The sequence below is a fragment of the Salvelinus namaycush genome, chromosome 24 (assembly GCF_016432855.1).
Source record: "Salvelinus namaycush isolate Seneca chromosome 24, SaNama_1.0, whole genome shotgun sequence".
NCBI classification, from domain to species: Eukaryota; Metazoa; Chordata; class Actinopteri; order Salmoniformes; family Salmonidae; genus Salvelinus; species Salvelinus namaycush.
The window spans coordinates 12,345,424-12,372,917 of record NC_052330.1 but is presented as its reverse complement, the minus strand read 5'-3'; the positions used below and the strand labels follow the sequence as shown (position 1 = coordinate 12,372,917).

The following is a 27,494-nucleotide window of genomic DNA, read 5'->3' as shown; positions in this document are numbered from 1 at the left end:
TGTATCGTTGTCTCTGATTGGGGATCATACTTAGGCAGCCCTTTTTCCCACCTTAGATTGTGGGATCTTGATTTTGTATAGTTACTGTGTAGCCTGCAGAACATTACGTTTGTTTATATATTTATTTTTTTTTGGTGTTCATCAAATAAAGAAAGATGTACGCTTACCACGCTGCACCTTGGTCTCATTCCAACAACGGACGTGACATTATGTCTATATCAGGGTTGGGGGTAGAAGGAGGAGAGAGGAGGTACTAAGTAGCCTATGCTTGCTTATCTAACCGCACTCTTGGCCATATTAAGAGTGTTTTAGGAGTTTTATGATAGAGTTTAAAAAGACTTGATTAAGAATGAGGCCAATGTAGAAAGGTCCATCCATATTCCATTGCAGTGGCGACCCGTCATTCAGGGCAGGTGGGGCTCTGAATGACGGGTCGCCACTGCAATGGAATATGGATGGACCTTTCTATATAGGCCTCATTCTTAATCAAGTCTTTAACCTCATTCTTAATCAAGCCTTTAATCATGTGTTTTGAGCCCCAGCTGTTTAGCAAAAAAATAAACAATGTTTTTCTTGTGGTTGTTGTTGCCTGTTTTGCATATTATTTTGGCAATAATACATGTCACATATCCGTTTGCAAACAATGTAAAACAATGTTTATTGAGTTATTAAAGCTGCATACAAACATGGTTTCTTTTTTGCATTCTTCAGTAAGGCAGCTCCAAAATGCAGGTGTTTCAGCCTAGCTCAGTGCTTTCTGTGGTGGAGGGGCAGTCAGTGGAAAATACAGAGCATAGGGGTTGGTAATATTCTCTAGTTGTGCCGTGACTGGCTCAGTGTTCTGTCACTCATGGGGACTAGAAAGTTCAAGCCCCCTTGGATGCTGGCATAGATTTACATTAGTAGTGCCCTTCCAAGAAGGCTCAAGGTCATTGGCCCCAGATAAAATGATGTCAAATCACGTTATATCTACTTTAGCTTTGATTGGACTGATCATGTCAACATCATACTTTCAAAATCTTAGCTAGCGAGCTAGACAAGCAGTCATCATTATGAATCACGTTGACAATCTACTGGTAAATCCTATTCATTCCGTCATATGAAGAGAAATTATAAACAAAACGTATCGGTGCTCATCGGCTATTGGACATAAACATTACACAACAAGTTTGAAATCGCAAATTCAACAATGAGTGGTTTGGAAGGAATCAGTGGCTAACCAGAAGCGTTGCAAAGCAATCACTATTTTGCTTCCCCGGCTATTCGGTGGAGAGGGTGTGTGATCCAAGTCTGGGTTTAAAGGTCTCTTTTCCAAGATTAAAAAGAAAAACATTCACACGCAACACCATGTGCCAGAAATGGTTGAATACATTGGCCATGCTGTCAATCCAGCATGACTTCTGCTGCGCAAAGCAACTGGAAACTCGGAACTGGAAAATCTCAGTGAGTTCAAGACAACTGTGAACTCTGAAAATAATTTGCTCCGACTGGGAAAATACATTTTGAACGGTCATCCAACTCAGAATTCTAAGTCGGGAACTGAGGCCTCTTTCTTGAGCTCCGACCTGAAGATCACTGACGTCATGATTTGACCTTGTTTTCCGAGTTCCCCGATGTCTTGAAAGCGCCATAAATCCAGAGGATGCCAGACTTTGATGACAAAGTTTGATGAAAAAATTTGCCCACAAGAAGGACTGCTGCGCCACCTTCTTGTTCAAGTAAGCACAGCACAAAGGTGAGTCCAAAAATGTATTGTATGCTGCTGCATAAATGATGTAATATGCCAGGGAGATATGTATACTGTAGCTAAGAAAGTAATACTAAGTGTATGTTGTGTAGTAAGATGTTAGTAGCCCATGTGCCTCACCCTAATAATTTGGTCCCTTTCCCCCTCCTAATTTCACTTACTGTTCTGACTTGGTGGTGCACATGTAGCCTTTAGCCTGTTTTAGAGAAATGTAATCATCAAATTTATTTTTTTATTTATTTATTTCACCTTTATTTAACCAGGTAGGCAAATTGAGAACACGTTCTCATTTACAATTGCGACCTGGCCAAGATAAAGCAAAGCAGTTCGACACATACAACAACACATAGTTACACATGGAGTAAAACAAACATACAGTCAATAATACAGTGAAAAATAAGTCTATATACAATGTGAGCAAGTGAGGTGAGATAAGGGAGGTGAAGGCAAATAAAATATATATATAAATAAAAATATTTAAAAAAGGCCATGGTGGCGAAGTAAATACAATATAGCAAGTAAAAAAAACACTGGAATGGTTGGTTTGCAGTGGAAGAAGGTGCAAAGTAGAGATAGAAATAAAGGGGTGCAAAGGAGCAAAATAAATAAATACAGTAGGTAAAGAGGTAGTTGTTTGGGCTAAATTATAGATGGGCTATGTACAGGTGCAGTAATCTATGAGCTGCTCTGACAGCTGGTGCTTAAAGCTAGTGAGGGAGATAAGTGTTTCCAGTTTCAGAGATTTTTGTAGTTCGTTCCAGTCATTGGCAGCAGAGAACTGGAAGGAGAGGCGGCCAAAGGAAGAATTGGTTTTGGGGGTGACGAGAGAGATATACCTGCTGGAGCGCGTGCTACAGGTAGGTGCTGCTATGGTGACCAGCGAGCTGAGATAAGGGGGGACTTTACCTAGCAGGGTTTTGTAGATGACCTGGAGCCAGTGGGTTTGGCGACGAGTATGAAGCGAGGGCCAGCCAACGAGAGTGTACAGGTCGCAGTGGTGGGTAGTATATGGGGCTTTGGTGACAAAACGGATGGCACTGTGATAGACTGCATCCAATTTATTGAGTAGGGTTTTGGAGGCTATTTTGTAAATGACATCACCGAAGTCGAGGATTGGTAGGATGGTCAGTTTTACAAGGGTATGTTTGGCAGCATGAGTGAAGGATGCTTTGTTGCGGAATAGGAAGCCAATTCTAGATTTAACTTTGGATTGGAGATGTTTGATGTGAGTCTGGAAGGAGAGTTTACAGTCTAACCAGACACCTAGGTATTTGTAGTTGTCCACATATTCTAAGTCAGAGCCGTCCAGAGTAGTGATGTTGGACAGGCGGGCAGGTGCAGGCAGCGATCGGTTGAAGAGCATGCATTTAGTTTTACTTGTATTTAAGAGCAATTGGAGGCCACGGAAGGAGAGTTGTATGGCATTGAAGCTCGCCTGGAGGGTTGTTAACACAGTGTCAAAAGAAGGGCCAGAAGTATACAGAATAGTGTCGTCTGCGTAGAGGTGGATCAGAGACTCACCAGCAGCAAGAGCGACATCATTGATGTATACAGAGAAGAGAGTCGGTCCAAGAATTGAACCCTGTGGCACCCCCATAGAGACTGCCAGAGGTCCGGACAACAGACCCTCCGATTTGACACACTGAACTCGATCAGAGAAGTAGTTGGTGAACCAGGCGAGGCAATCATTAGAGAAACCAAGGCTGTCGAGTCTGCCGATGAGGATGTGGTGATTGACAGAGTCAAAAGCCTTGGCCAGGTCAATGAATATGGCTGCACAGTACTGTTTCCTATCGATGGCGGTTAAGATATCGTTTATTACCTTGAGCGTGGCTGAGGTGCACCCATGACCAGCTCTGAAACCAGATTGCATAGCGGAGAAGGTATGGTGGGATTCGAAATGGTCGGTAATCTGTTTGTTGACTTGGCTTTCGAAGACCTTAGAAAGGCAGGGTAGGATAGATATAGGTCTGTAGCTGTTTGGGTCAAGAGTGTCCCCCCCTTTGAAGAGGGGGATAACCGCAGCTGCTTTCCAATCTTTGGGAATCTCAGACGACACGAAAGAGAGGTTGAAAAGGCTGGTAATAGGGGTGGCAACAATTTCAGCAGATAGTTTTAGAAAGAAAGGGTCCAGATTATCTAGCCCGGCTGATTTGTAAGGGTCCAGATTTTGCAGCTCTTTCAGAACATCAGCTGACTGTATTTGGGAGAAAGAGAAATGGGGAAGGCGTGGGCGAGTAGCAGAGGGGAGGGCAGTGCTGTTGACCGGGGTAGGGGTAGCCAGGTGGAAAGCATGGCCAGCCGTAGAAAAATGCTTATTGAAATTCTCAATTATAGTGGATTTGTCAGTGGTGACAGTGTTTCCTATCTTCAGTGCAGTTGGAAGCTGGGTGGAGGTGTTCTTATTCTCCATGGACTTTACAGTGTCCCAGAACTTTTTTGAGTTTGTGTTGCAGGAAGCAAATTTCTGCTTGAAAAAGCTAGCCTTGGCTTTTCTAACTGCCTGTGTATATTGGTTTCTAGCTTCCCTGAAAAGTTGCATATCACGGGGGCTGTTCGATGCTAATGCAGAACGCCATAGGATGTTTTTCTGTTGGTTAAGGGCAGTCAGGTCAGGAGAGAACCAAGGGCTATATCTGTTCCTGGTTCTAAATTTCTTGAATGGGGCATGCTTATTCAAGATGGTGAGGAAGGCATTTTTAAAAAATATCCAGGCATCCTCTACTGACGGGATGAGATCAATATCCTTCCAGGATACCTCGGCCAGGTCGATTAGAAAGGCCTGCTCGCTGAAGTGTTTCAGGGAGCGTTTGACAGTGATGAGTGGAGGTCGTTTGACCGCTGACCCATTACGGATGCAGGCAATGAGGCAGTGATCGCTGAGATCTTGGTTGAAAACAGCAGAGGTGTATTTGGAGGGCAAGTTGGTTAGGATGATATCTATGAGGGTACCCGTGTTTACGGAATTGGGGTGGTACCTGGTAGGTTCATTGATAATTTGTGTGAGATTGAGGGCATCAAGCTTAGATTGTAGGATGGCTGGGGTGTTAAGCATGTTCCAATTTAGGTCGCCTAGCAGCACGAGCTCTGAAGATAGATGGGGGGCAATCAGTTCACATATGGTGTCCAGAGCACAGCTGGGGGCAGAGGGTGGTCTATAGCAGGCGGCAACGGTGAGAGACTTGTTTTTAGAGAGGTGGATTTTTAAAAGTAGAAGTTCAAATTGTTTGGGAACAGACCTGGATAGTAAAACAGAACTCTGCAGGCAATCTTTGCAGTAGATTGCAACACCGCCCCCTTTGGCCGTTCTATCTTGTCTGAAAATCTTGTAGTTAGGGATGAAAATGTCAGAATTTTTGGTGGTCTTCCTAAGCCAGGATTCAGACACGGCTAAAACATCTGGGTTGGCAGAGTGTGCTAAAGCAGTGAACAAAACAAACTTAGGGAGGAGGCTTCTAATGTTAACATGCATGAAACCAAGGCTATTACGGTTACAGAAGTCATCAAAAGAGAGCGCCTGGGGAATAGGAGTGGAGCTAGGTACTGCAGGGCCTGGATTCACCTCTACATCACCAGAGGAACAGAGGAGGAGTAGGATAAGGGTACGGCTAAAAGCTATGAGAATTGGTCGTCTAGAACGTCTAGAACAGAGAGTAAAAGGAAGTTTCTGGGGGCGATAAAATAGCTTCAAGGAATAATGTACAGACAAAGGTATGGTAGGATGTGAATACAGTGGAGGTAAACCTAGGTATTGAGTGATGATGAGAGAGATATTGTCTCTAGAAACATCATTGAAACCAGGTGATGTCATCGCATATGTGGGTGGTGGAACTGAAAGGTTGGATATGGTATAGTGAACAGGGCTAGAGGCTCTACAGTGAAATAAGCCAATAAACACTAACCAGAACAGCAATGGACAAGGCATATTTACATTAAGGAGAGGCATGCTTAATCGATTGATCATAAGGGTCCAGTGAGTAGAGGTTGGTTGGGGTCACGGCGATCCAGACAGCTGGCCGGGTAGCTGGCTATCGGTAGCAAGATAACATAGGATGGAGGTCTATTTTTAGTCACCTCGTGCGTTTCCGTCGGTAGATTAGTGGGGTTCCGTGTGGTAGAGGGGTTCGATCCAATTGGCAAAATAGATATAGTGACCCAAGAAAAAAAAAAAATTGTCCGATATACTTATTCAGATAGCAGCCGATAAGACAGCTAATGATTAGCAGATGGGTCTTCGGAAACATCGCAACGGAAAAGCCTGTTGAAACCACCTCGGACAATTACGTTGGCAGACCAGTCGTGATGGATCGGCGGGGCTCCGTGTCGGCAATAAAGGGTCCAGTCCAATTGGCAAAAGAGGTATTGTAGCCCAAGAATTCGCTGGTAGACCTCTTCGGCTAGCCGGCAGATGGGCCTAGCTCGAGGCTAGCTCAAGGCTAACTGGTGCTTGCTTCGGGACAGAGGTGTTAGCCAGTAGTAGCCACTCGGTAGCAGCTAGCTAGCTGCGATGATCCGGTGTAATTGTCCAGAGCTTGCGTCAGGAATCCGGTGATGTGGTAGAGAAAAAGCAGTCCTATATGCTCTGGGTTGATATCGCGCCTGCAGACTGGCCGGTATTGGCCCGAGCTGAAGCTGGCTGGTGTCCGAGTTAAGGGTGAAGACCGCAGCAGTGGCTAACTGACTACTAGCTAGTAGCTAGTTATCTGGCTAGCTTCTGATTGGGGTTACGGTTCTAAAGTATAAAAAATAGCAGATCCGTACCACATTGGGTGAGGCGGGTTGCAGGAATGTATATTCAGTTCCTAGATGGAAAGTGAAATTAAAATATATACGAAATGTATACGAAAAATACAAGGGCTATTTACGCGGGACAAGACGGGACAAGACAAACACACGTCTGACTGCTACGCCATCTTGGAACGAGCTTTCATTGTCTGATTATATGCCCCCTTTATTTCTCCTACAGCCCCTTTATTTGTCCTACGGTTCTCACTTGGTGTACAGGGAGAATAGTTTAAGAAAGGTTCTAAATTCTGCTGCTGTACATTTCAAAAGTGCTGAACAAATATTTATATTGCCTACGTCCGTCTTAGCTCGCTCATTAATGTCTTAATCTTAGCCTCTTATCCGCTCATCATTCCCTTATGCCATAGTTTGTACATCTCAATTGTCAGTAGAAACCACATTTGTTTAAGCAAGTCACCCATATCAGCTATGTTTTTTTTTTAAAGCAGTAAATGAGGCTGAATGAACTGTTTCACTGCCAGACGAGCCTCCGCTGATAGCCAGGTGTAGCAGTGGTAAGGATTGATAGAGTGAAAAGAAAAGAAAAATAAAAGAAAGCTCTGCTGTTGGGACAGCTTTATGTAGGCCCTAACAGTTTGTCACCGTTATAGTGCAATTCATGTATTGTTTAGTGTTGTGTTGTGTAATGGCTTTGCTGGCATGCCCCACCAAGATTTACATGCTAAAATCGCCACTGTTCCTTTGTGAGATATCCACAATCAGTGATTCCATTGAGTCTGGATGGATTGGTATTGAACGGTGTGATGGTATTGTCTGGTAGTAGGTGGTATAAAACATCAGCATACATAGAGCATGTTCATGAAAAATGATTATGTCGAATACAACGGCTGTAGTGACTTCTAGAGGGATGTGTGTTTTGTACCTCTCTCAGTCTCTCTCCATCTTTCTGAGTACTCCTCTGTATGGTCTCGGAGTCCCACAGTGTGTGTGTGCCACCACTCGACAGGTCGGGTGTCATAATCTTGTCATTGTTTGTTAGCTTGCCGAGTGTCTCACACACTGTGTGACTGTGTTGTAACTGAGGTAGTCCAGGTGAAGTGGGCCTTCTCAAGGGCACTGTGTGTGTGTGTGTGTGTGTGTGTGTGTGTGTGTGTGTGTGTGTGTGTGTGTGTGTGTGTGTGTGTGTGTGTGTGTGTGTGTGTGTGTGTGTGTGTGTGTGTGTGTGTGTGTGTGTGTGTGTGTGTGTCAGGGTTGGTCTCAATTCAGAATTGCATTGAGAATGCCTCATAAATTCTTGAATTTGAATTGAAGTAGGAAACAGGATACAGAATTGCAATTCAGATTTGAATGAAAGGAAATATAAGTGAATGAAATTCAAATGCCTCTTCTATATTAGGTGTAGCGTATATAAAAATAGAACAGAACAGAACAAAAAATATAAACACAACATGCAACAATTTCAAAGATTTTACTGAGTTACAGTTCATATAAGGAAATCAGTCAATTGAAATCAATAAATTAAGCCCTAATCTATGAATTTCACATAACTGGGAGTACAGATATGCATTAATCAGGCTGTTGATTGTGTCCTGTGGAATGTTGTCCCACTCCTCTTCAATGGGTGTGCGAAGTTGCTGGATCTTGGCTGGAACTGGACAACGCTGTAATACACGTCCATATAGAGCATCCCAAACATGCTCGATGGGTGACATGTCTGGAGAGTATACAGGCCATGGAAGAACTGGGACATGTTCAGCTTCCAGGAATTGTGTACAGATCCTTGCGACATGGGTCCATGCATTATCATGCTGAAACATGAGGTGATGGTGGTGGATGAATGGCACGACAATGGGCCTCAGGATCTCGTCACGGTATCTCTGTGCATTCAAATTGCCATCGCTAAAATGAAATTGCCTTCGTTGTCCGTAGCTTATGTCTGCCCATACCATAACCCCACCGCCACCATGGGGCACTCTGTGCACAACGTTGACGTCAGCATAACACTCAACCACACAACTCCATACACGCTGTCTGCCATCTACCCGGTACAGTTGAAACCAAGATTCAACCATGAAGAGCACACTTCTCCAGCGTGCCAGTGGCCATCAAAGGTGAGAATTTGCCCACTGAAGTCGGTTATGACGCCGAACTGCAGTCAGGTCAAGACCCTGGTGAGGATGACGAGCACGCAGATGAGCTTCCCTGAGACGATTTCTGACAGTTTGTGCAGAAATTCTTTGGTTGTGCAGACACACAGTTTCATCAGCTGTCCGGTTGGCTGGTCTCAGATGGTCCCGCAGGTGAAAAAGCTGGATGTGGAGGTTCTGGGCTGGTGTGGTTACACGTGGTCTGTGGTTGTGAGGCTGGTTGGACATACTGCCAAATTCTCTAAAACAACGTTAGAGGTGGCTTATGGTAGAGAAATTAACATCAAATTCTCTGGCAACAGCTCTTTTGGACATTCCTGCAGTCAACATACCAATTGCACGCTCCCTCAAAACTTGAGACATCTGTGGCATTGTGTTGTGTGACAAAACTGCACTTTTTAGAGTGGCCTTTTATTGACCCCCGCACAAGGTGTGTAATGATCATGCTGTTTAATCAGCTTCTTGATATGCCACACCTGTCAGGTGGATGGATTATCTTGGCAAAGCAGGATTGCTCACTTACAGCGATGTAAACAAATGTATGCACAAAAAATTTGAGAAATAAGCTTTTTGTGTGAATGGAACATTTCATGGATCTTTTATTTCAGCTCGTGAAACATGGGACCAACACTTTACATGTTGCGTTTATATTTTTGTTCAGCGTACATCTTATATATAAAACATCAAACATGTCATTATATACATGCATAGAAAATATTGTTGAAACAATATTTCAGGGAAAATTCTTATATTTCATTAATAAACCTTTTGTTAAACCTTTTGTTAAATATAGGGGGGAAATACAGTTCCCACATTTCCCAGAATGCATTAGTTTTACCTTCAAGTTAACCCTTTGGCCTTGGTGGAAATATAATTGGCTATTCTAAGCACAAAGGTTAAAAGAGTATATGAACATTGTTTCCAGAGAAAAGTGATATATTCTTTAGTATCTGGAAGTGTGACCTTTCCGATTTAATGAAACTCTCATGTTCTATGACTGAGTGGAATTTATTTGATTTGCACTGATTCAAACTCAAATTCAAATTCTACATCCTGTGGGGTGTGGCCAATTTAATTAGAATTTCAACTCATGAGTTGAATGGGAGTAAATTCCAAAATTCTGCATTGAGACCAACCCTGGTGTGTGTATGAGAGAGAGCCTTCATCACCCTCCCTCTCACAGCCTCTTGCCCCTCCATCCTCCACTGAGCTTCTGATCTCTGTCTGTTAGACTAGACTAGAGACAACAAGCATCACATCAGACACAATTCAAACAGAAGGTCAGGTGATTGGTCTCCAATGATCTGTGTGACTTAGTGATGGGCTCTCTCCCTCCCTTGTGTGTAAACAATGATAGAGCGTATTTGCACACCTCGGCGAATAGCGGTGCGTTGATTAAAAGGGACATCCAGTGTTTGGGCCTCCCACGCCGTCGTTTCAATCTCCCTCCTCTGTTTGAGATAGTCACCGGTTCACCGGGGCAACCTTCTTCGTGACGATGACTCACACTATAACACAAAGCAGAAAGGCGCCTCTCTAACCTTGGCTGATGTTGAAGTTGACGAGTAAGCAAGGCGTGAGTTTAACATTGATTTTCAACAATGATTAACCTTTTTCTTTAACAGTTTAGCTAGGTACTAGAAGTTCCCTCTAAGTACCCTTGGTAGAGGCGCAGGGGGAAGAGAAAAAAGTCCTGAGTTCAAATTGGAGCAGATTTAGAAGCATCCCAATTAGTGCCTGAGGGAGAGAGATGGGCCTGTCTGGTAGAGGAGCACTGATGAAGCACCTAGGCTCCGTCATTAGCCTGCACACTGAGTCCCTTGACACCCCCGTTGGCCACAGAGCTTGATGAGGTGGGCTGGAATGGACACAGCGTCTGTCTCCTTTGTCTACTGCTGTTGCTGTTGCTGTTCCCTGGCACGGCTCTGTCTTCTACCATGTGCTGCTGGGCTTTCTGTTCCAGAAATAGCTGGCCAAGTGTATGCAAAATCAGCATTGTACTGTATGCAAAATCGTTTTCATATGCTGCTCATATGCATGTAATGTATTGAGCAGGTCTGGGATCTGTTGTATGTGACAGGAATGTATCCTTTGCCAGAGGAGACAACCCTATGTTGAATGGTGGTTGTCTGTGCTGCAGCCTAGTGTGATTAGTTTGTTGGCCCTTATCAGTTCTCTTAACAAGCTCCGTAGTGACACCTCTGCTCCGCTCCAGGCCCCTGGTCATCTAGTAAATGTCACTATAATGACACACGCATTAACATGTACAGGTCCAGCAGGCCAAAAGAGATAATTGGGGACTGTAACCAGCAATGAAAAGGAGAGATGTCAAGGATTCTAAAAATGACATTTTGGTTGTAGAGTAAGTGATGTTTTGGATCATTTTTAGGTGCATTTATTTTAGGAACATATTTCATATTTCATTGTGCAGTTTTCGAAATGTGCAATGATTTCAGTATAAAGACCTCGGTGTTTAGAATTGTTTGGACTATGAGGTTGCTAAGGAAACATTACCATCCAATGGTCTTGTTATTCTTGATCAGGTTCTAGGACTAGTAGTGCTTTAATTGGTAGAGTAATTGAAATGCAGAGCCCTGCAGGATCTATCCCAGTAGCATCGTTTAATTGTTTTTACATGGCCAATCAGTGTGTGTGTGTACCCAGAGAAGCTCCAGGGGACCTGTGCTAGCTAGCTAGCTTCATTTTCACTGTCACTACCCAGACAGGTTAATGTTCTCTTATTCTGGCCTTATTAAAAGCTGCTGCCTGCTACACATCCTGATCCCATACTCATCACGTCTCCTCTGCACTTCTAACCAGGTCTGGAGATGTTTTCTGATTTCCTCAGGTACATTTAAATTGCTTTTCGGTGTCTGAAATGGCAGTGGAATACTGACCCATCGAGCACATAAAGTGTGTGAGTGCCAGGCAGGCTGTGGTAATAGCGTGCTCAGAGACACTTGGCTCTAATAAGAGGTGTTTGATTTTTATTTTTATTTTTTTTTATTTTTTTTTATTTTTTTGGGGTGGATCAGCTTAATATTGCGGAAAGAATGTTGCTTCCAATGTAATTGTCTGCATCATTTCCAATCCCCCATATTTTTTTGGGTAAATATATATATCCATACACGCATGCATACATATATACATATATACATACACATACCTATATAGACATACATACTTTTTTAAAGAATATACCTTTATTATTATTCCCCGCAACCCTACCACCGCTCCCCCAATTGGAGTAAACTAATAAACACTTCTGCTTTTACCTTCAATTTATACATCTTATACCTATTTTACAGACACAGACTACTTTATAATAGTTCTCTCTTGTTTGTTCTTAGTCCTTCCTCTATTTCTGTTGTCCATCCAATTTTATTTCCACTTGTAACTGTGCTATTTCACAAAAGCTCCGCACCTATACACATTTCACAGATCCCGTATGCCCTACATTGTTTATCTTGTTATTAGTCCCACCCTTCAGTTCCACTCAACCCTTCCCATCTATCTTCCAACATCATCCATTTCGGATTTTTATTTGCCATATATTTTTCAACTGTGCTGTGATGCTTCACAAAAGATTTGAACCTTCCTATTCTCATAGCTTCTACAGATTGTAAATTAAAAATAAACATTTTTGCTAAAATAATTATTATATTATTGATTGATTGACTATGGCTTTTCAAATCCCCCAGTATTGCTATCTGTAGCGTTAGTTCTAGGCAAATGTTGCAATTCTTCAGCCATTCCTGGACCTGTGACCAAAAACGAGCTACATATGGACAATACCAAAATAAATGATCTAATGACTCTGCCTCCTCACAACAGAATCTGCAGAGCTGGGAAGATTGTATACCCCATATATATAACATTCTATTAGTTGCAAGAATTTTGTACAGTAATTTAAATTGAAAAATTCGAAGTTTTGAATCCGGCGTTGTTTTGCGTATCAATTCATAAACCATGTGCCATGGAATGGGTACATCGAAAATCTCTTCCCAACTATTTTGCAATTTATATGGCACAGCTGTCAGTTTTTTGGTCCTTAAATGAAATTGGTATATGTTTTTATTTATCACACTTTTCTTTAACCATTTATGTTCTTTAATACAGGGCCGACATACAAGTTCCTTACTTTTTTCCCCTTCTACTTGCCTCTTCCATTTTTGTGGTAATGCTGCAATTAATTGGTTGTAATTTTGGGTAGAGCAGACATTTCCATATGTCTGTGTTAGCTGCATGTGTGACATAACTCCACCAGTCCTATTTATGATATCATTCACAAAAATTATACCTTTTTTAAACATTTCTTCGATAAATACAGTTTTTTTATCAATTACTATATTTGAATTTAACCACAATATTTGTTGTACTATTTGTTCCGTCCTTTCAGGTGGATTAAACTGGAATTGCAACCAACTTTCTAAGGCTTGTTTAAAAAATAAGGATATTTTGGAGATTATTTCCTTTTCAAACAACCGAAAGTGAGCAGGTGTAATCTGAATAAAGGGGAAAAGGCCCTTCTTGAACATAGGATGAGACATTCGTACCAATTTACTAGAGAACCAGTTTGGATTTAAGTATAACTTTTGTATGACTGATGCCTTTAGTGAGAGGTCTAATGCTTTAATATTTAATAATTTCTGCCCTCCGAATTCATATTCGTTATATAAATAGGCCCTTTTAATTTTATCTGGCTTGCCGTTCCAAATAAAATGGAATATTTTTTGTTCATATAATTTAAAAAGCAGGTCACTAGGTGTAGGCAAAACCATAAGCAAATAGGTAAACTGTGATATGACTAAAGAGTTAATCAGGGTGATTTTTCCACAAATAGACAAGTATTTTCCTTTCCATGGTAGCAAGATCTTATCTATTTTTGCTAACTTTCTATAAAAATTTATTGGAGTGAGATCATTTCTTTCTTTTGGGATTTTTATACCGAGTATGTCCACATCTCCGTCAGACCATTTTATTGGTAAACTACATGGCAATATAAAATGTGTATTTTTTAGTGATCCAATACGTAATATGGTACATTTATCATAATTTGGTTTTAATCCAGAGAGGATAGCAAAGGTATCTAGATCCTCTATGAGGCCGTGGAGAGACTCTAGTTGTGGTTTTAAAAGAAAACATGAATCATCAGCGTACAATGACACCTTAGTTTTTAAGCCACGGATTTCTAATCCATTAATATTAATGTTTGATCTAATTTTAACAGCTAACATTTCGATGGCAATAATAAATAGATATGCCGATAGTGGACAACCTTGTTTTACTCCTCTAGATAGTTTAAAACTTTCTGAGATGTAGCCATTATTTACTATTTTACACCTAGGGTTACTATACATAATTTTAACCCATTTTATAAGAGATTCCCCAAAATTGAAATATTCTAGGCATTTATATATAAACTCCAGTCGTACTTTATCAAAAGCCTTTTCAAAATCAGCTATGAAAACCAGACCTGGTGTCCCCGATATTTCATAGTGTTCTATTGTTTCCAGTACTTGCCTTATATTATCTCCAATGTATCGTCCATGTAAAAAACCTGTCTGATTAGGATGAATAATATCTGACAAAACTTTTTTTATTCTATGCGCCAAGCATTTTGCTAGGATTTTTGCATCACAACACTGAAGTGTAAGAGGTCTCCAATTTTTTAATTGGACTGGATCTTTATATATACCACTTGGGTCCTGTTTCAGTAATAACGATATCAGACCTTCTTGTTGCGTGTCTGATAATCTACCATTTATATAGGAGTGGTTAAAACAAGCTAATAATGGTCCTTTGAGTATATCAAAAAAAGTTTTGTATACTTCCACTGGTATGCCATCCAGCCCTGGAGTTTTCCCATCCTTAAAGGCCCCAATTGCATCAAGCAGTTCCTCCTCTGTAATTTGGCCTTCACATGAGTCTTTCTGTACAGATGTTAATTTTACATTATTAATAGGAAAAAAATCCATACAATTAGTTTCAGTTAGTGGAGATGGAGGAGCCTGAAACGAAAACATATTCTTAAAGTACTTTACTTCCTCTTTCAAAATATCATTTGGTGAATCATGCGTGACTCCATCATTTGTAACAAGTTTTAATACATTTTTTTTGGTAGCATTTCTATATTGAAGATTGAAAAAGAATTTGGTGCATTTTTCCCCATATTCCATCCAGTTCGCTTTATTTTTATAATATATTACACTGGATCTTTCTTGAATAAGTTCCTCCATTTCTTTTTGTTTTTCCTCTAACTTATTCTGTGCCTCTATGGTACCGTTTTTATTGCTATCTAACTGTACTGTTAGTCCTTCAATTTCCTTTGTTAATATGGACTCTTTTGATCTAAATTCCCTTTGTTTTATAGATGAGTACTGAATTGCATGGCCTCTAAAGGCACACTTAAAAGTGTCCCATACAATAAGGGGATCTGCTGTACCTATGTTATGTCTGAAAAAGTCAGTTATAAAATCTTCTGTCCTAGTTCTAAACAATTTATCATCTAGTAGACTTTGATTAAATTTCCAATATCCTCGCCCACGTGGAAATTCTGTAAGAGAAATATATATGCCAATTATGTGATGATCCGACCGCATTCTGTCCCCTATCAACACTTTTTTAACTTTTGGTGCCAGAGAGAATGGTATAAGAAAGTAGTCAAGACGACTAGCTTGATTCAGCCTCCGCCATGTATATCTCACTAAATCAGGGTATTTAAGTCTCCATATATCCACTAATTCCAATATATCCATGACATTCATGATTTCCTTAAGTGCCTGAGGGTGATAGTTTGTAGTGTGATTTCCTTTCCGGTCTATAGAGGTATTTAAGACCGTATTAAAATCTCCCACTATAATAATAGAGTCTAGTGTTGCTTGTAGAGTTGATAAATTCTTATATATATTTTCAAAGAAGCTTGGATCATCATTATTCGGACCGTATAGGTTAACAAGCCATATTTGTTTATTGTCCAATAACATATTTAAAATAATCCATCTACCATCTATCTATCCATCTATCTATCTAATCCATCTATTAAAAAGTAACATAATGATTGAGTGTCTATATAGTTGTACCATGATATTTGCATTTCTACTAAGTAAACCTCCAATTGGTCCCTACTATTCCACCCGCTAAAAGGCCTCATCTCGAGATGGCTTGTCATCCCAATGCCCGGCAGACCACCCTCGACCCCCTGTATCCCATAGCCCTGAACCGACTGGGATCCATTCTTTGAAAAGAGCATACAGTGCCATTTACCGAATTGAAGAAGATCAATTGCCATATGCATTTCCATTGCCCTCACCTCGATTTGTATTATATATATCTGTGGATCATCCTCTATTGTCCCTAACATCTTTTACTTCTTCCTTCGCAACAGTTGTGGGATACACACATACACCCACACACACTCAGCCCTTACCCCCACACAACCATAAGCTCACTTTCTCAACAATTGCACCATCCCAGAGCCCAACTCAAGATGGGTCATGATTTACAAATGCACTTGCAGTTGCAGCTGCATGAGAAGGCCTGCAAGACCGCACAAAAAATTAGCAAAAATTGAGAGATTTATTTACCATTGTCATATCCTAGATAATGGAGGTCAAATGTACACCTTATTCCTGAAACACCCACAATACGGCCACCCGTCATGACCATGTCCCCACGCATCTCCATGCAGTCCGACTTTGATTTTGTGCCGCCAGGGCCACAATAATATACCCCCTCTCTGAATGTCCGAGTGTGACCCCCTCCCCATGGGTTACTGCAGCTAGTGTTGCCAGCACTGCCACTGCCTGGGTGGGGGCACCCCACCGGAATCCCCACCGGCTAGGTACAAGGTCGTCAAGGTTCTCATTAGCAGCTTTGAGAATTTCCTTGTATATTATGCTCTCCCTTTATGGGGCTTTGGCTTTGCAGGACCAACCCTGCCAAGCAGGCTCAGAATCTTGAGGGGGCAGTGCTGCTCTTGGTCTCTGACCTCATTTTAGCTGCATACAGACCGCTTACAGCGGGCACATAAAACAGTTAGGGACTTCTCCTTAGTATCTGGGTCATTCAGGTGGGTGTCTAGGGTATAGTGCCATGGACCGTACCATTAAAATAGGATAATAAATAATTAGATATAATTTATAAAAAAATAAATAAAAAATGTAGTTCTCCATGATATGACAATAAATAAATAAGACGTATAATTCATTATAAAAGTATATCCATCATCTGAACAACATTGAAAGCCCTCTCATACCCGGCTCACAGCAATACATTGGCTCTGGGATATGCAACCATTTCATTACTCACTCACTCAACTTTCCAAACATAACAAATAAAATAAAAAATAAACACAAACCATACCATCCACACATACTGTGCCTTCTGTTTACTTAGTTTTTATCTTCACTATGTTGAATTAGTGCTTGTGTGTTCAATTAGTTATATGTGAAGATTTATAGAAAAGCTATATTTTTTATTGTATTGTTACAATCAGTAACCGGGCTTGAATTGTGTTTATTTCCCTCGTCTATGAGAACTTTGTAATTTTTAAAATAACCATGGAGTAGTCTTTGTGTCTCTGAACAACTGGTTATCAATATATAGTTTATCAACGACGAGAGCTACTCGTTTCGCTTTTAATCTATTTTCTTTGAAAATTGGATACAGAACTTTGCGCCGTTCTGCAATTTCCTTCGGAAACTGATCATTCATGCCAATTTTGGTCCCAGCAAGTCTTTTACCCAGGCTTTTAACCATTATTTTATCTTTAAATGAAGCAAATTTGGCAACGATTGGGCGTTCGTACCTCTGCCCTCTCTGTCCGAAGCGGTGAACGCGTTCAAGTTGGATTTTGTCGATAACTTCGCGTGGAATCTGAAGCGCTGTAAGGAGGAACTCTCTAACTATAGATTCAGGAACTTCTCCTTCTTTTTCTTGGATACCTGTAGAGGTGTTTGATTGCTTTTTTAATGTATTTCTCCTCCTGTTGATTATGTTTTCGGCCGGCTGCGGGGAGGACAAGCTCATGACAACTCATGACGCTGCTGCTTGAGTGATTCTGAGCTCAACATGTGAACGTGGATCCTTACTGTAGATAGGCGAGGTACAGTAGCAGTAATGCTATAGAATATATGTAGAGTGTCTATATTTATAGATTTGTCGTAGAGAGGAATGGTAACAGATCAGACTATTCCTCACTGACTTCATACTGTCTAGGTATAAGGAGATTGATATAGACAGAGCATACAATGACATCCCTGTTTAAATGAAGAGATAACCTGCTCTTGGAGATGGACGCTTAGACATGGACATAAAGCTCAGTAAATACACCTCTATCTTTAGGAAATATTTACCTTTCTCTGTGAACAGTGGCTGGCTGGCTGGCAGGCTCGGTAATGTTTGCTGTGCTGTGTGACCCATACCCTGTCTTTTTAAAAGCTAGAACACGTCCCAGTGGAAATCAGTGAATATGGTTGTTAGCTAGTAGAGCACAGAACCATCAGAGTTTGGGAAAGAAAACGGTTCCCCATCAATGCACTGCACTCCTGTGGACCCTAGGAAGAGTAGCTGCTGCTTCAGCAACAGCTAATGGGCATCCTAATAAAATACTTAATACTCAACTCCCTCCAGTCAAGGAATGGAAGTCATTTTGAACGATTTCCCTACAAAGGTTTCTGTTCGTTCTACACTTGAGTTCACTCTATGCAGCTATACAACTGGTGGCATATTTTTGTGTGCATAGAAAGACTGTCAATATGTAAATGCAGGGTAATTAAACAATTTCCTTCAGTGCATCTGTAACAGAGTTAGCTTAGATTTCAATAAAGTACCAGTACAGGTGTCAGTGTACAACACTATAGCTGCCATAGTATTAACCCCACCAACCTGTGTCTGACAGTTTGATGTTTTTGAGGCTGAAAATAATTTGCTTTTGAACGCCTCCCACTCGCTCCCCTGGAAATATTGTTGGGCTGAAAGTCTGCACGCACTTCTTTGTTGTCTCCAATTATTCCTCCACTCCTGCCTTACTCTATTTCTCTCTCTACCCACACTCTGATCCCAGAGAGCTTTCTTTCGCCAATTATGGTCATAAAGAAAGGCGGCCATTTTAGAACACTCTCATGTTGGGCTTGTTGTGTTAAGAGATTACTGCACTTTGCTAGCTGTATAGTAACTGAGATGAATTGAAAATAAATAACTAGCTAGCCGGTGACTGCATTGATCTCTTGAGATTGCAGGAATGCTTTTTCCTCCCATGATCCTCGGGGAAAGGCTGACTTCTCTCATGTGTGGTTTTGTTTATCTGTTTGTTTTGTCATGGTAATTGTTTCCGTCTTTGTATCCGTCTTCTAATTAATTTGAAATGTTAGCCACACACTGAAGCTGAAAGGGAAATCTTATATACAGTAGTTTCAGCATGTTAAGGCTTATAAGGAGCTTACGCACTTATCCCTAGACAATGTCAATTATATCCACCCACAATATCTCATGAGCACAGTTATATTCCCTGTGGGAACAGACGTTTTTAGAACATGTCTCTCTTATCCTCTTCACAGGTGAGGAGAATTTACTGGCAATACTGAAGAGGCGATGGTGGAAGTACATGATTTTGGGATTGATAGACATCGAGGCTAACTACCTGGTTATCAAAGCCTACCAATACACCACACTAACCAGCGTACAGGTGAGTCTGTTTTCATCTATCACATGTGAACCCATAGGTGTGCGTGTATGTGCGCAGGGGTGCGTGGGTGCATGTGTAGGTACAAGCCTGTCCCTAGATGTTCCCTTGACTGGCCGCTGGACAGACATAAGACAGTAATACGGCAGTGACCTTTGTTGAGTCTACATAATAAGATGACTAATTAAAGGTACACTGGCTGACTCTCACCCCGTGTGTCAGTTCATCTTCATTAAATTGCAGTTAGTGCCAGAGGAGCCTTACTCAGATCCATCCGAGAGGCCTCAGTTCCTTGGCGCAGGGCTGGAGGGATGGAAGGAGGGAGGTTTAAATGATTATAGGAGAGTCTCGGTGAGAGCACAATAGATTTCTTTCCTCTAATCTCACCTGAATCTGACATTTTCCTCCACTCCTCCAGAGCCCAGGTAGGACTCAGGATCAATTCCAGTGGCCCGGTGGCTGCAGAGATTTGGGGAAACAGATAGTGAGGAGTGTGTCGGTATCCCCTCTCTAGTAATGAATCAGGCCTCTAAACTCTCTGCTCTCAGTGTAGTCAGTTAGGGCTGAACGGGAACAGACGATACCATTAACACTCCACAGGCTAACCAGGACTCTTCTAGTTCCTCCAGCATACAGGCCTCTCACACTCAGAGAGAATGAGAGAGGAGAAATGAGATCCGTGCCAACTGCAAAGTTGTGATAATGGGTATTGATAGCTCTTGTGGTGTACATGCTGTACTGAAACCATATCAGTTGAGTAGTTTCACTGTAGTCTAGTGTCATTTTCATTCGTCAAGTCTATGGTAGACTGAAAATGTGAGGTATCAGCAACAATCGGAAGAAATAGATCAATTCCCTCTTCAGATCATAGTGGAGATGTGTCATTTTCCATTTGCAAGTAGTGGGAGGGAACCATGTGGAAACAAGTTGGCAGAATAACATCTGTAAATGTGTCTTCTGTCAGCTTGTGGGTCTCTGCCTCTGCCTCTACTCAGCCAGACAGAAAACAGATGGAGTGTCAGGGTCTATATCCGTCAGATACCGCTCAGCTCACATTGTCCCCCGACCGCCACTCGAGACCGCTCCGCCTCGCCGTTATTTCGGGAAGTGGAATCGATGACCGGCACGGCACCGCTGTCTCACGACAGAGAGAGATAATCCGTGGCCTGGGCCTGAGTCCTGCTCTGGGCTGGAGGAGCGGGAGTGGGAGTGTCAGGGCCAGTGGTGTGGAGGGCTGACTGTTCTGTTGAAGTAAAGTAGGGGAAGTGTAAAAGATACCAGAATCCCCTCATTCCCCTTGGGTCTGGCCCTGTGACTGACAGACAGAAAGACCTCATTCCCCTGTCGTCTGGCCCTGTGACAGACAGACAGACAGACAGACAGACAGACAGACAGACAGACAGACAGACAGACAGACAGACAGACAGACAGACAGACAGACAGACAGACAGACAGACAGACAGAGACAGACAGACAGACAGACAGACCTCATTTCCCTGTGGTCTGGCCCTGTGACAGACAGACAGACAGACAGGCGGGATGACGCAGTGACGAGTTGATCAGTACCTCCATGCCCTGCTGACCCAAAGTCAGCACAACGCACTGATGTGACAAGCACACAAATGGCCTGCAGCTACTGTTTACACAGCGATGGATCTGACTGTCACTGAATGATTAGGTCGGGCGGTGACGAGAGTGATAGGGTGACTCTCTTCCACAGTGTAGAGACAGGGATATTTGAGAGTAGCATTGCACAGCAGCAGCTCTCTCTCTCCAAAGTAAACCCAGCCTGAGCATATGGCGAAGGTGATTAAACATTCAGAGGAAGGGGTGCTCATGGAATCACTGTAAATATTGACTCCGTAAACAGCTAGAACTCAATCTGGGACTCCTCAGTATTTTTGTTTTTCGAGGTCTGCTGTGCAAGTTTGTTTGATATTTAGAGAACAGCTCAGGTCAAGTGAAGTCAAATGAAGTAAGTGTGGTTGTTAGTTGGAGACTTTATCAATGGACTCTCTCACTATAAGGCCAAGTTATACTCTCCTCTTGTTACTCTGTGCAGGGTCATTTGCTATTTAGTTTGATTGGCTTTCACTAACTGATTCCTTTGGGAGGGTGGAGGAGAGAAATAGCCATAACAATTCTCAACAGTGTTATGTAAACTATAACAAGGTTAGACAATGCCTCATCAATATTAATATGCAGGCATGAAGAGAACTGGGCATAAGACGGTGCTATAAAATACTTTCCCATTAAGGGGAAATTATTAGTTGTTATGAATGGTCATGGTGTCTGGCTAGGCTCCAGTATGAGGAGATCAGTGGACACATCTGGGGAAAGCTCCTCTTCATCAACTCGTTAGAACAGGCAGCCACAGATGTAGGATCTTTATTTGAGCCAGTTTGCTGCAGCAGGAAAATAATCCTGCAGCAACAGGAAATGTGAATTATTATGTGGACAATTTTTTGTAGGGGTTGATACATTCCTCATTAGGGAAATCAACAACTTTAGAAGCCTTTTTAAACCTCAAATACACTACCAGTTTGCATTTCCTGCTAGGCAAAAGAGTGATCAAATTAAGATCCTACATCTGAATGCTACTCAGTCCTCCACTTCAAGATATGCAGGTAGCCAGCCGTGGTCCTGGTGACAAATCACTGTAAAACAGAGGAATTAGTTGAAGATTTATTTCGGCAGAGTTAAGCGGAAAGTCTTAGGACTGACTAAATCACATCATTCTTTCTCCTCACTTGGCTAAGTCTCATAGGACCTGTGATAATTGTATTGGTTTCATTAGTTTGCTGGTATTTGTAAAAAGGAGCAGAGAATGTCATTGACAATGTCAGGTCTATTATTTTGCTAGTAATTCACTGTAAAAGTTGTCGGGTTAATGCCAGAGCTGTTCCCCAGATAGCCCTGAGAGAACAGGTGAGAGTAAACACAGAACTCAACCTCAATCACTCACTCACTTTCAGGGTTCTCTCATGTTTATCGTTATCCCTACACTGTTTATTTATCTCGCTCCACTTCCCTTTTTCTCTCTCTCTTGCTCTCTCTCTCTCTCTCTCTCTCTCTTGCTCCTTTTCCTCTCATCCTTCTGTCATCCTTCTGTCATCCTCATCCTTCTGTCATCCTTCTGTCATTCTTTTTCTCTCGCCTGCTCTCTGTGATTGTCCCTCTCATTTCCTCCATCCACTTTCTCTCTCCACTCTCTCTCGCTCAAGGGCACGCTTCACTACAGTAACAGACAGGTTTATATAACCAAGCAGTGAAAAAGCCTTCCATTAGGCAGAAACACACTGGCCTGATGAGAGAGTGAGACATACTGGGCTGTCGTTTACACATCGATAAACCACACGTTATTATGCCAGGGTTGTCTTAGGTGTCAGAACATTCATTGCACACATCGATGTTGTGAGCTGCCAGGAGAGCCACCGCACCACCTCTTCTCCTCTGTGTACTCAACCTGTGATGAGCAGTAATGGGGGGGCCATTTTGCTGTCCTGCGGTTAACCCCTCGTTCTCCTGTGCACTACCTTTCCCAGAGGGTGAGCCCATAGTGCTACCACTAAGTGCCAGAGAGGCTTCCCAGAATGGAGGCCTGATGGTCCCCTAGGCGATCATAAACCTTCCTCTCCTCCCTCCTGCATGACCCCTTCTCCTCCCTGACACGCCATCCTCCATCACCCCTAATTCGCCATCCTTATTTTCTCTCATCACCATTAGTGTTGGACTGTCCTCTGACCTTGTCCTCTATAGTACTGTGTGTCCCCGCTGTCCTATGTGTCACCCCTGGACTTTGTGGTGGGTGGTTTTAGCTCTGCTGTGATACCATATCTGGTGTTTAGGTGTGTATTTTGTCTATGTGGTGTACAGTATCTTGGAACTCCATTGAAACCATTTTCTCTGTGTGTGTCTATGAACTAGAGTTCAGTGTGTCCATTCTAACCCTGTATCTCTCCGCTCTGTCTGTTAGCTCTTAGACTGTTTCACCATCCCCGTGGTGCTGCTGCTGTCCTGGTTCTTCCTGCTGGTGAGGTACAAGGCCGTGCACTTTGTGGGCGTCGGGGTGTGTCTGCTGGGCATCGGCTTAATGGTGGGGACAGACGTCCTGGTGGGAAGACAACAGGGCCTAGGTAACACACACATGCTCACACACACAAACACACACAACTTTGAACTATATGGGCGTAATATCAGGTTTTGATTTAGGGGAAGGCGAGGATGGGTAAGCGCAGCCCTTTTTTCTTTATGATTGTTTATTTATTTAATTTGAAGATTGTACATTTGAAATATCAAGGTTGTTTTTTTAGTTTGATATGATATAACCTAATTGTAGAGGTCGGGTATATTATGACTTAAAAGCTGTGAATCGGAACGAATAGCTTTTATTAAGATTGTAACGGCTGTTTGAAGAAGAGGACCAAGGTGCAGCGTTGTATGTGTTCATGATTTTTAATAAAGCTGAACACTAGAACAAAAAATAACAAAGCGGAACAAACGAAACAGTTCTGTCTGGTGCAGACACACAAAACAGAAAATAACTACCCACAAAACCCATGTGGGCAAGAGCTACCTAAGTATGGTTCTCAATCAGAGACAACGATAGACAGCTGCCTCTGATTGAGAACCACACCCGGCCAAACAACAAAGAAATACAAAACATAGAACACAAAACATAGAAAGCCCACTCCAACTCACGCCCTGACCAAATCAAAATAGAGACATAAAAAGGATCTCTAAGGTCAGGGCGTGACAAAGATAAAACGTAATAAATATGAAATTATTTATTATAGGGCTAGGATAAAGGATTATATAATTAAAAACCTGCCTAGCTTCTCTATTGGAATAGGCCTATACGATCCTAAAATAATTGGTTATTACACTTTTACATTTAAAAAATAAATCTCAATATAAAAAATGTAAAGGATGATTATTGTTCCGATACACACCGGCAAATGGATGGATTAGGTATTGTCAACAGGGTTGTTGTCTCTAGTGTGTGTGGGCTCGTTAACACTGGGATAAAGTGATTAAAGTTAACGGTAGAACTAATACAAAAACTGGCTTATGGAAGCACTTCTCTAAGTGAGAGAAAGGTATAGTATATATTTCTATATAAGTTATTTATGATACCTTTTATATTCTTGATCCTAATGATATAGGCCTAGGTTTAAAACAGCCAAGGTGATAGAGCAACGACCTTGGAATATAAAACAAAATGTGTATGGGTGGAGAGAGGGTTGGTTTTACAGGTTTACTCGCTCTGGGTTGTCAGTACCGCATGTATTCTTGGCTATCGTGCCTTGGCTGTGTCAGAGTCAATTGTAAATGAAACTTGGGTATTCCTTTATGGGCAGTGTGATGCCTAAGACAAATTTTTACTAATTAGCGGCCGTTAGAATCTATGTTCCTTTTTCTTTCTTCCTTTTTTGGCTGGAATACAACAGGACATAATGAGGACTACATGTAATATGTCTTGCATGTAATGGAGATTTAAAAAAAGTACTGGTCTTGCGATATGTTCAGGTTGTTTTCTCTTAATTGAATCCAAGGAACTGAGCAGGCTGGGCTGACATGCTTATAGCCTTGCTAGGACTTTCTAAATATGAGCATGCATGTTTAAGATTGTGCTGTTATTATTTATATTAATACTATCTATTATTGTTACTATAAAAAAAATTCTGACTGTTTTCCATGTTATTTGGTTGGTTATCTTAAGCACCCTCATAGATATTTATGTTATCATGAGACTGCCCATATTTCCTTCTGGCCAACGCCAATTGTCGGCCAAGGGTTTGCTTTAGGATGCAAAGGTGCGTCATGAGTCAGGGAGAGGGTCTGATCGTCATGGTGACAACATACCTAGATATGGGGGGAGGTTTTAGTGGGTGGAATATTAGGACAATTGGAGGTTTACAAAGTTGCAGCTAAAGTATGCTTAACAGTGCAAATTATTATGGTACAGCTATATGGACACTTAATCATCATGGTGCTTTTTAATGGTAAGTTTACAAACATTGGTTGTGGTAAGTATAACTGAAACTTTGGTAAGTGGGGAAATAAGTATAGCTAGTTATAATTGTAATGGCTTAGCAGATCATTAAAAAAAGAAGATACATTTTTACATGACTAAAAGATAAAGAATATAATATCTATTGTTTACAGGAAACTCATTCTACAAATATAGATGAGGTTGGGTGGAAAATGGACTGGGAGGGAGAAATATATTTTTGTCATGGGCAAAGAAACTCAAAAGGGGGGATTATACTAATTAATACAAATGATGATCTGATTGTGCAAACTGTACAAACAGATCCGCAAGGAAGATGGATTCTTTTAAATATGCTATTGGACCAAAAACAGATCTGGCTAATTAATCTATATGGGCCAAATAATGATGATCCACTCTTCTTCGAAAATATATATATAATAATCTATTGAGCTCGCAAGCAACAAAATAATATATTATTATGGTGGGAAATTATAATACGGTTTTAAGTTCCTCAATGGATCGTAAAGAAAATCCCTCTACAAACTATCACCCTCAAGCACTGAAGGAGATCACGAAGATCATGAATACATTAGAACTAGTGGATATATGGACGACACAACAGTGGTAGGCTTGATTACCCACAACGACGAGACAGCCTACAGGGAGGAGGTGAGGGCCCTCGGAGTGTGGTGTCAGGAAAACAACCTCTCACTCAACGTCAACAAAACAAAGGAGATGATCGTGGAGTTCAGGAAACACCAAAGGGAGCAGCCCCCTATCCACATCGAAGGGACAGCAGTGGAGAAGGTGGAAAGTTTGAAGTTCCTCTGTGTTCATATCACCGACAAACTGAAATGATCCACGCACACAGACAGTGTGGTGAAGAAGGCACAACAGCACCTCTTCAACCTCAGGAGGCTGAAAAAATGTGGCTTGTCACCAAAAACCCTCACTAACTTTTACAGGTGCACAATTGAGATCATCCTGTCGAGCTATATCACCGCCTGGTACGGCAACTGCACCGCCCACAACCGCAAGACTCTCCAGAGGGTGGTGCGGTCTGCACAATGCATCACCGGGGGCAAACTACCTGCCCTCCAGGACACCTACAGCACCCGATGTCACAGGAAGGCAAAAAAGATCATCAAGGACAATAACCACCCGAGCCATGACCTGTTCACCCCGCTTCCATCCAGAAGGTGAGGTCAGTACAGGTGCATCAAGCTGGGACAGAGAGATTGAAAAACAGCTTCTATTTCAAGGCCATCAGATTGTTAAACAGCCACCACTAGCACAGAGACAGAGAGGCGGCTGCCTACCTACAGACTTGATATCATTGGCCACTTTAATAAATGGAACAGTAGTCACTTTAATAATGCCACTTTAAGAATGTTTACATATCTCGCATTACTCATCTCGTATGTATATAATGTATACTGTATCCTTCACTATCTATTGCATCTTAGCCACTCTGTCAGTGCTCATCGAGATATTTTATAATTATATATTCTCATCCCATTCCTTTACTAGATTGTGTGTATTAGGTTTTGTCGTGGAATTTGTTAGATATTAGGTTTTGTTGTGGAATTGTTAGATATTACCTGTTAGATACTGCTGCACTGTCGGATCTAGAAGCATAAGCATTTCACTACACTCACAATAACATCTTCTAACCATGTGTATGTGACCAATAAAATGTGATTTGATTTGAACGACCCTGATCGAGTAAGATATACATGGAGGAGCTAGCCGTCTTGATTACTTCCTAGTCTCGTTCTTGCTGGCATCAAAAGTTTTAAAAAGTATTAATAAGAGACCGAATGCGATCGGACCACCATCTAATTGGCCTCCATATAACGCTTACAGAATTTCCACGTGGACAGGGATATTGGAAATTGAATCAAAGCTTATTGGATGACAATTTGTTCTTAACTAAAACAAAATAATTCGTAATTGACTTTTTTGCACAACATAGGTACAGCAGATCCCCTTATTGTATGGGGCACTTTTAAATGTACTTTTAGAGGCCATTCAATACTCATCATTAAAACAAAAGCAGTTTACAGTAGGTAAAAAGAGATCACACTAATAAAGGAAGTAACAGCGCAGGTACACTACCGTTTGGGATCATTTAGAAATGTCCTTGTTTTTGAAAGAAAAGCTACATTTTTGTCC

The 27,494-nt window shown here is 41.7% G+C and overlaps 1 protein-coding gene across 1 annotated transcript in view; it reads left to right on the top strand.

Moving 5' to 3' along the window:
* LOC120019286 (solute carrier family 35 member F1-like) overlaps window positions 1-27,494 on the top strand; it is an 84,170-nt gene that overhangs the window by 20,511 nt on the left and 36,165 nt on the right. Inside the window, exons 2-3 of the mRNA XM_038962593.1 lie at window positions 19,200-19,327; window positions 23,301-23,460. Coding sequence (XP_038818521.1) covers window positions 19,200-19,327; window positions 23,301-23,460 — 288 coding nt within the window. The remainder of the gene's footprint in view (window positions 1-19,199; window positions 19,328-23,300; window positions 23,461-27,494) is intronic.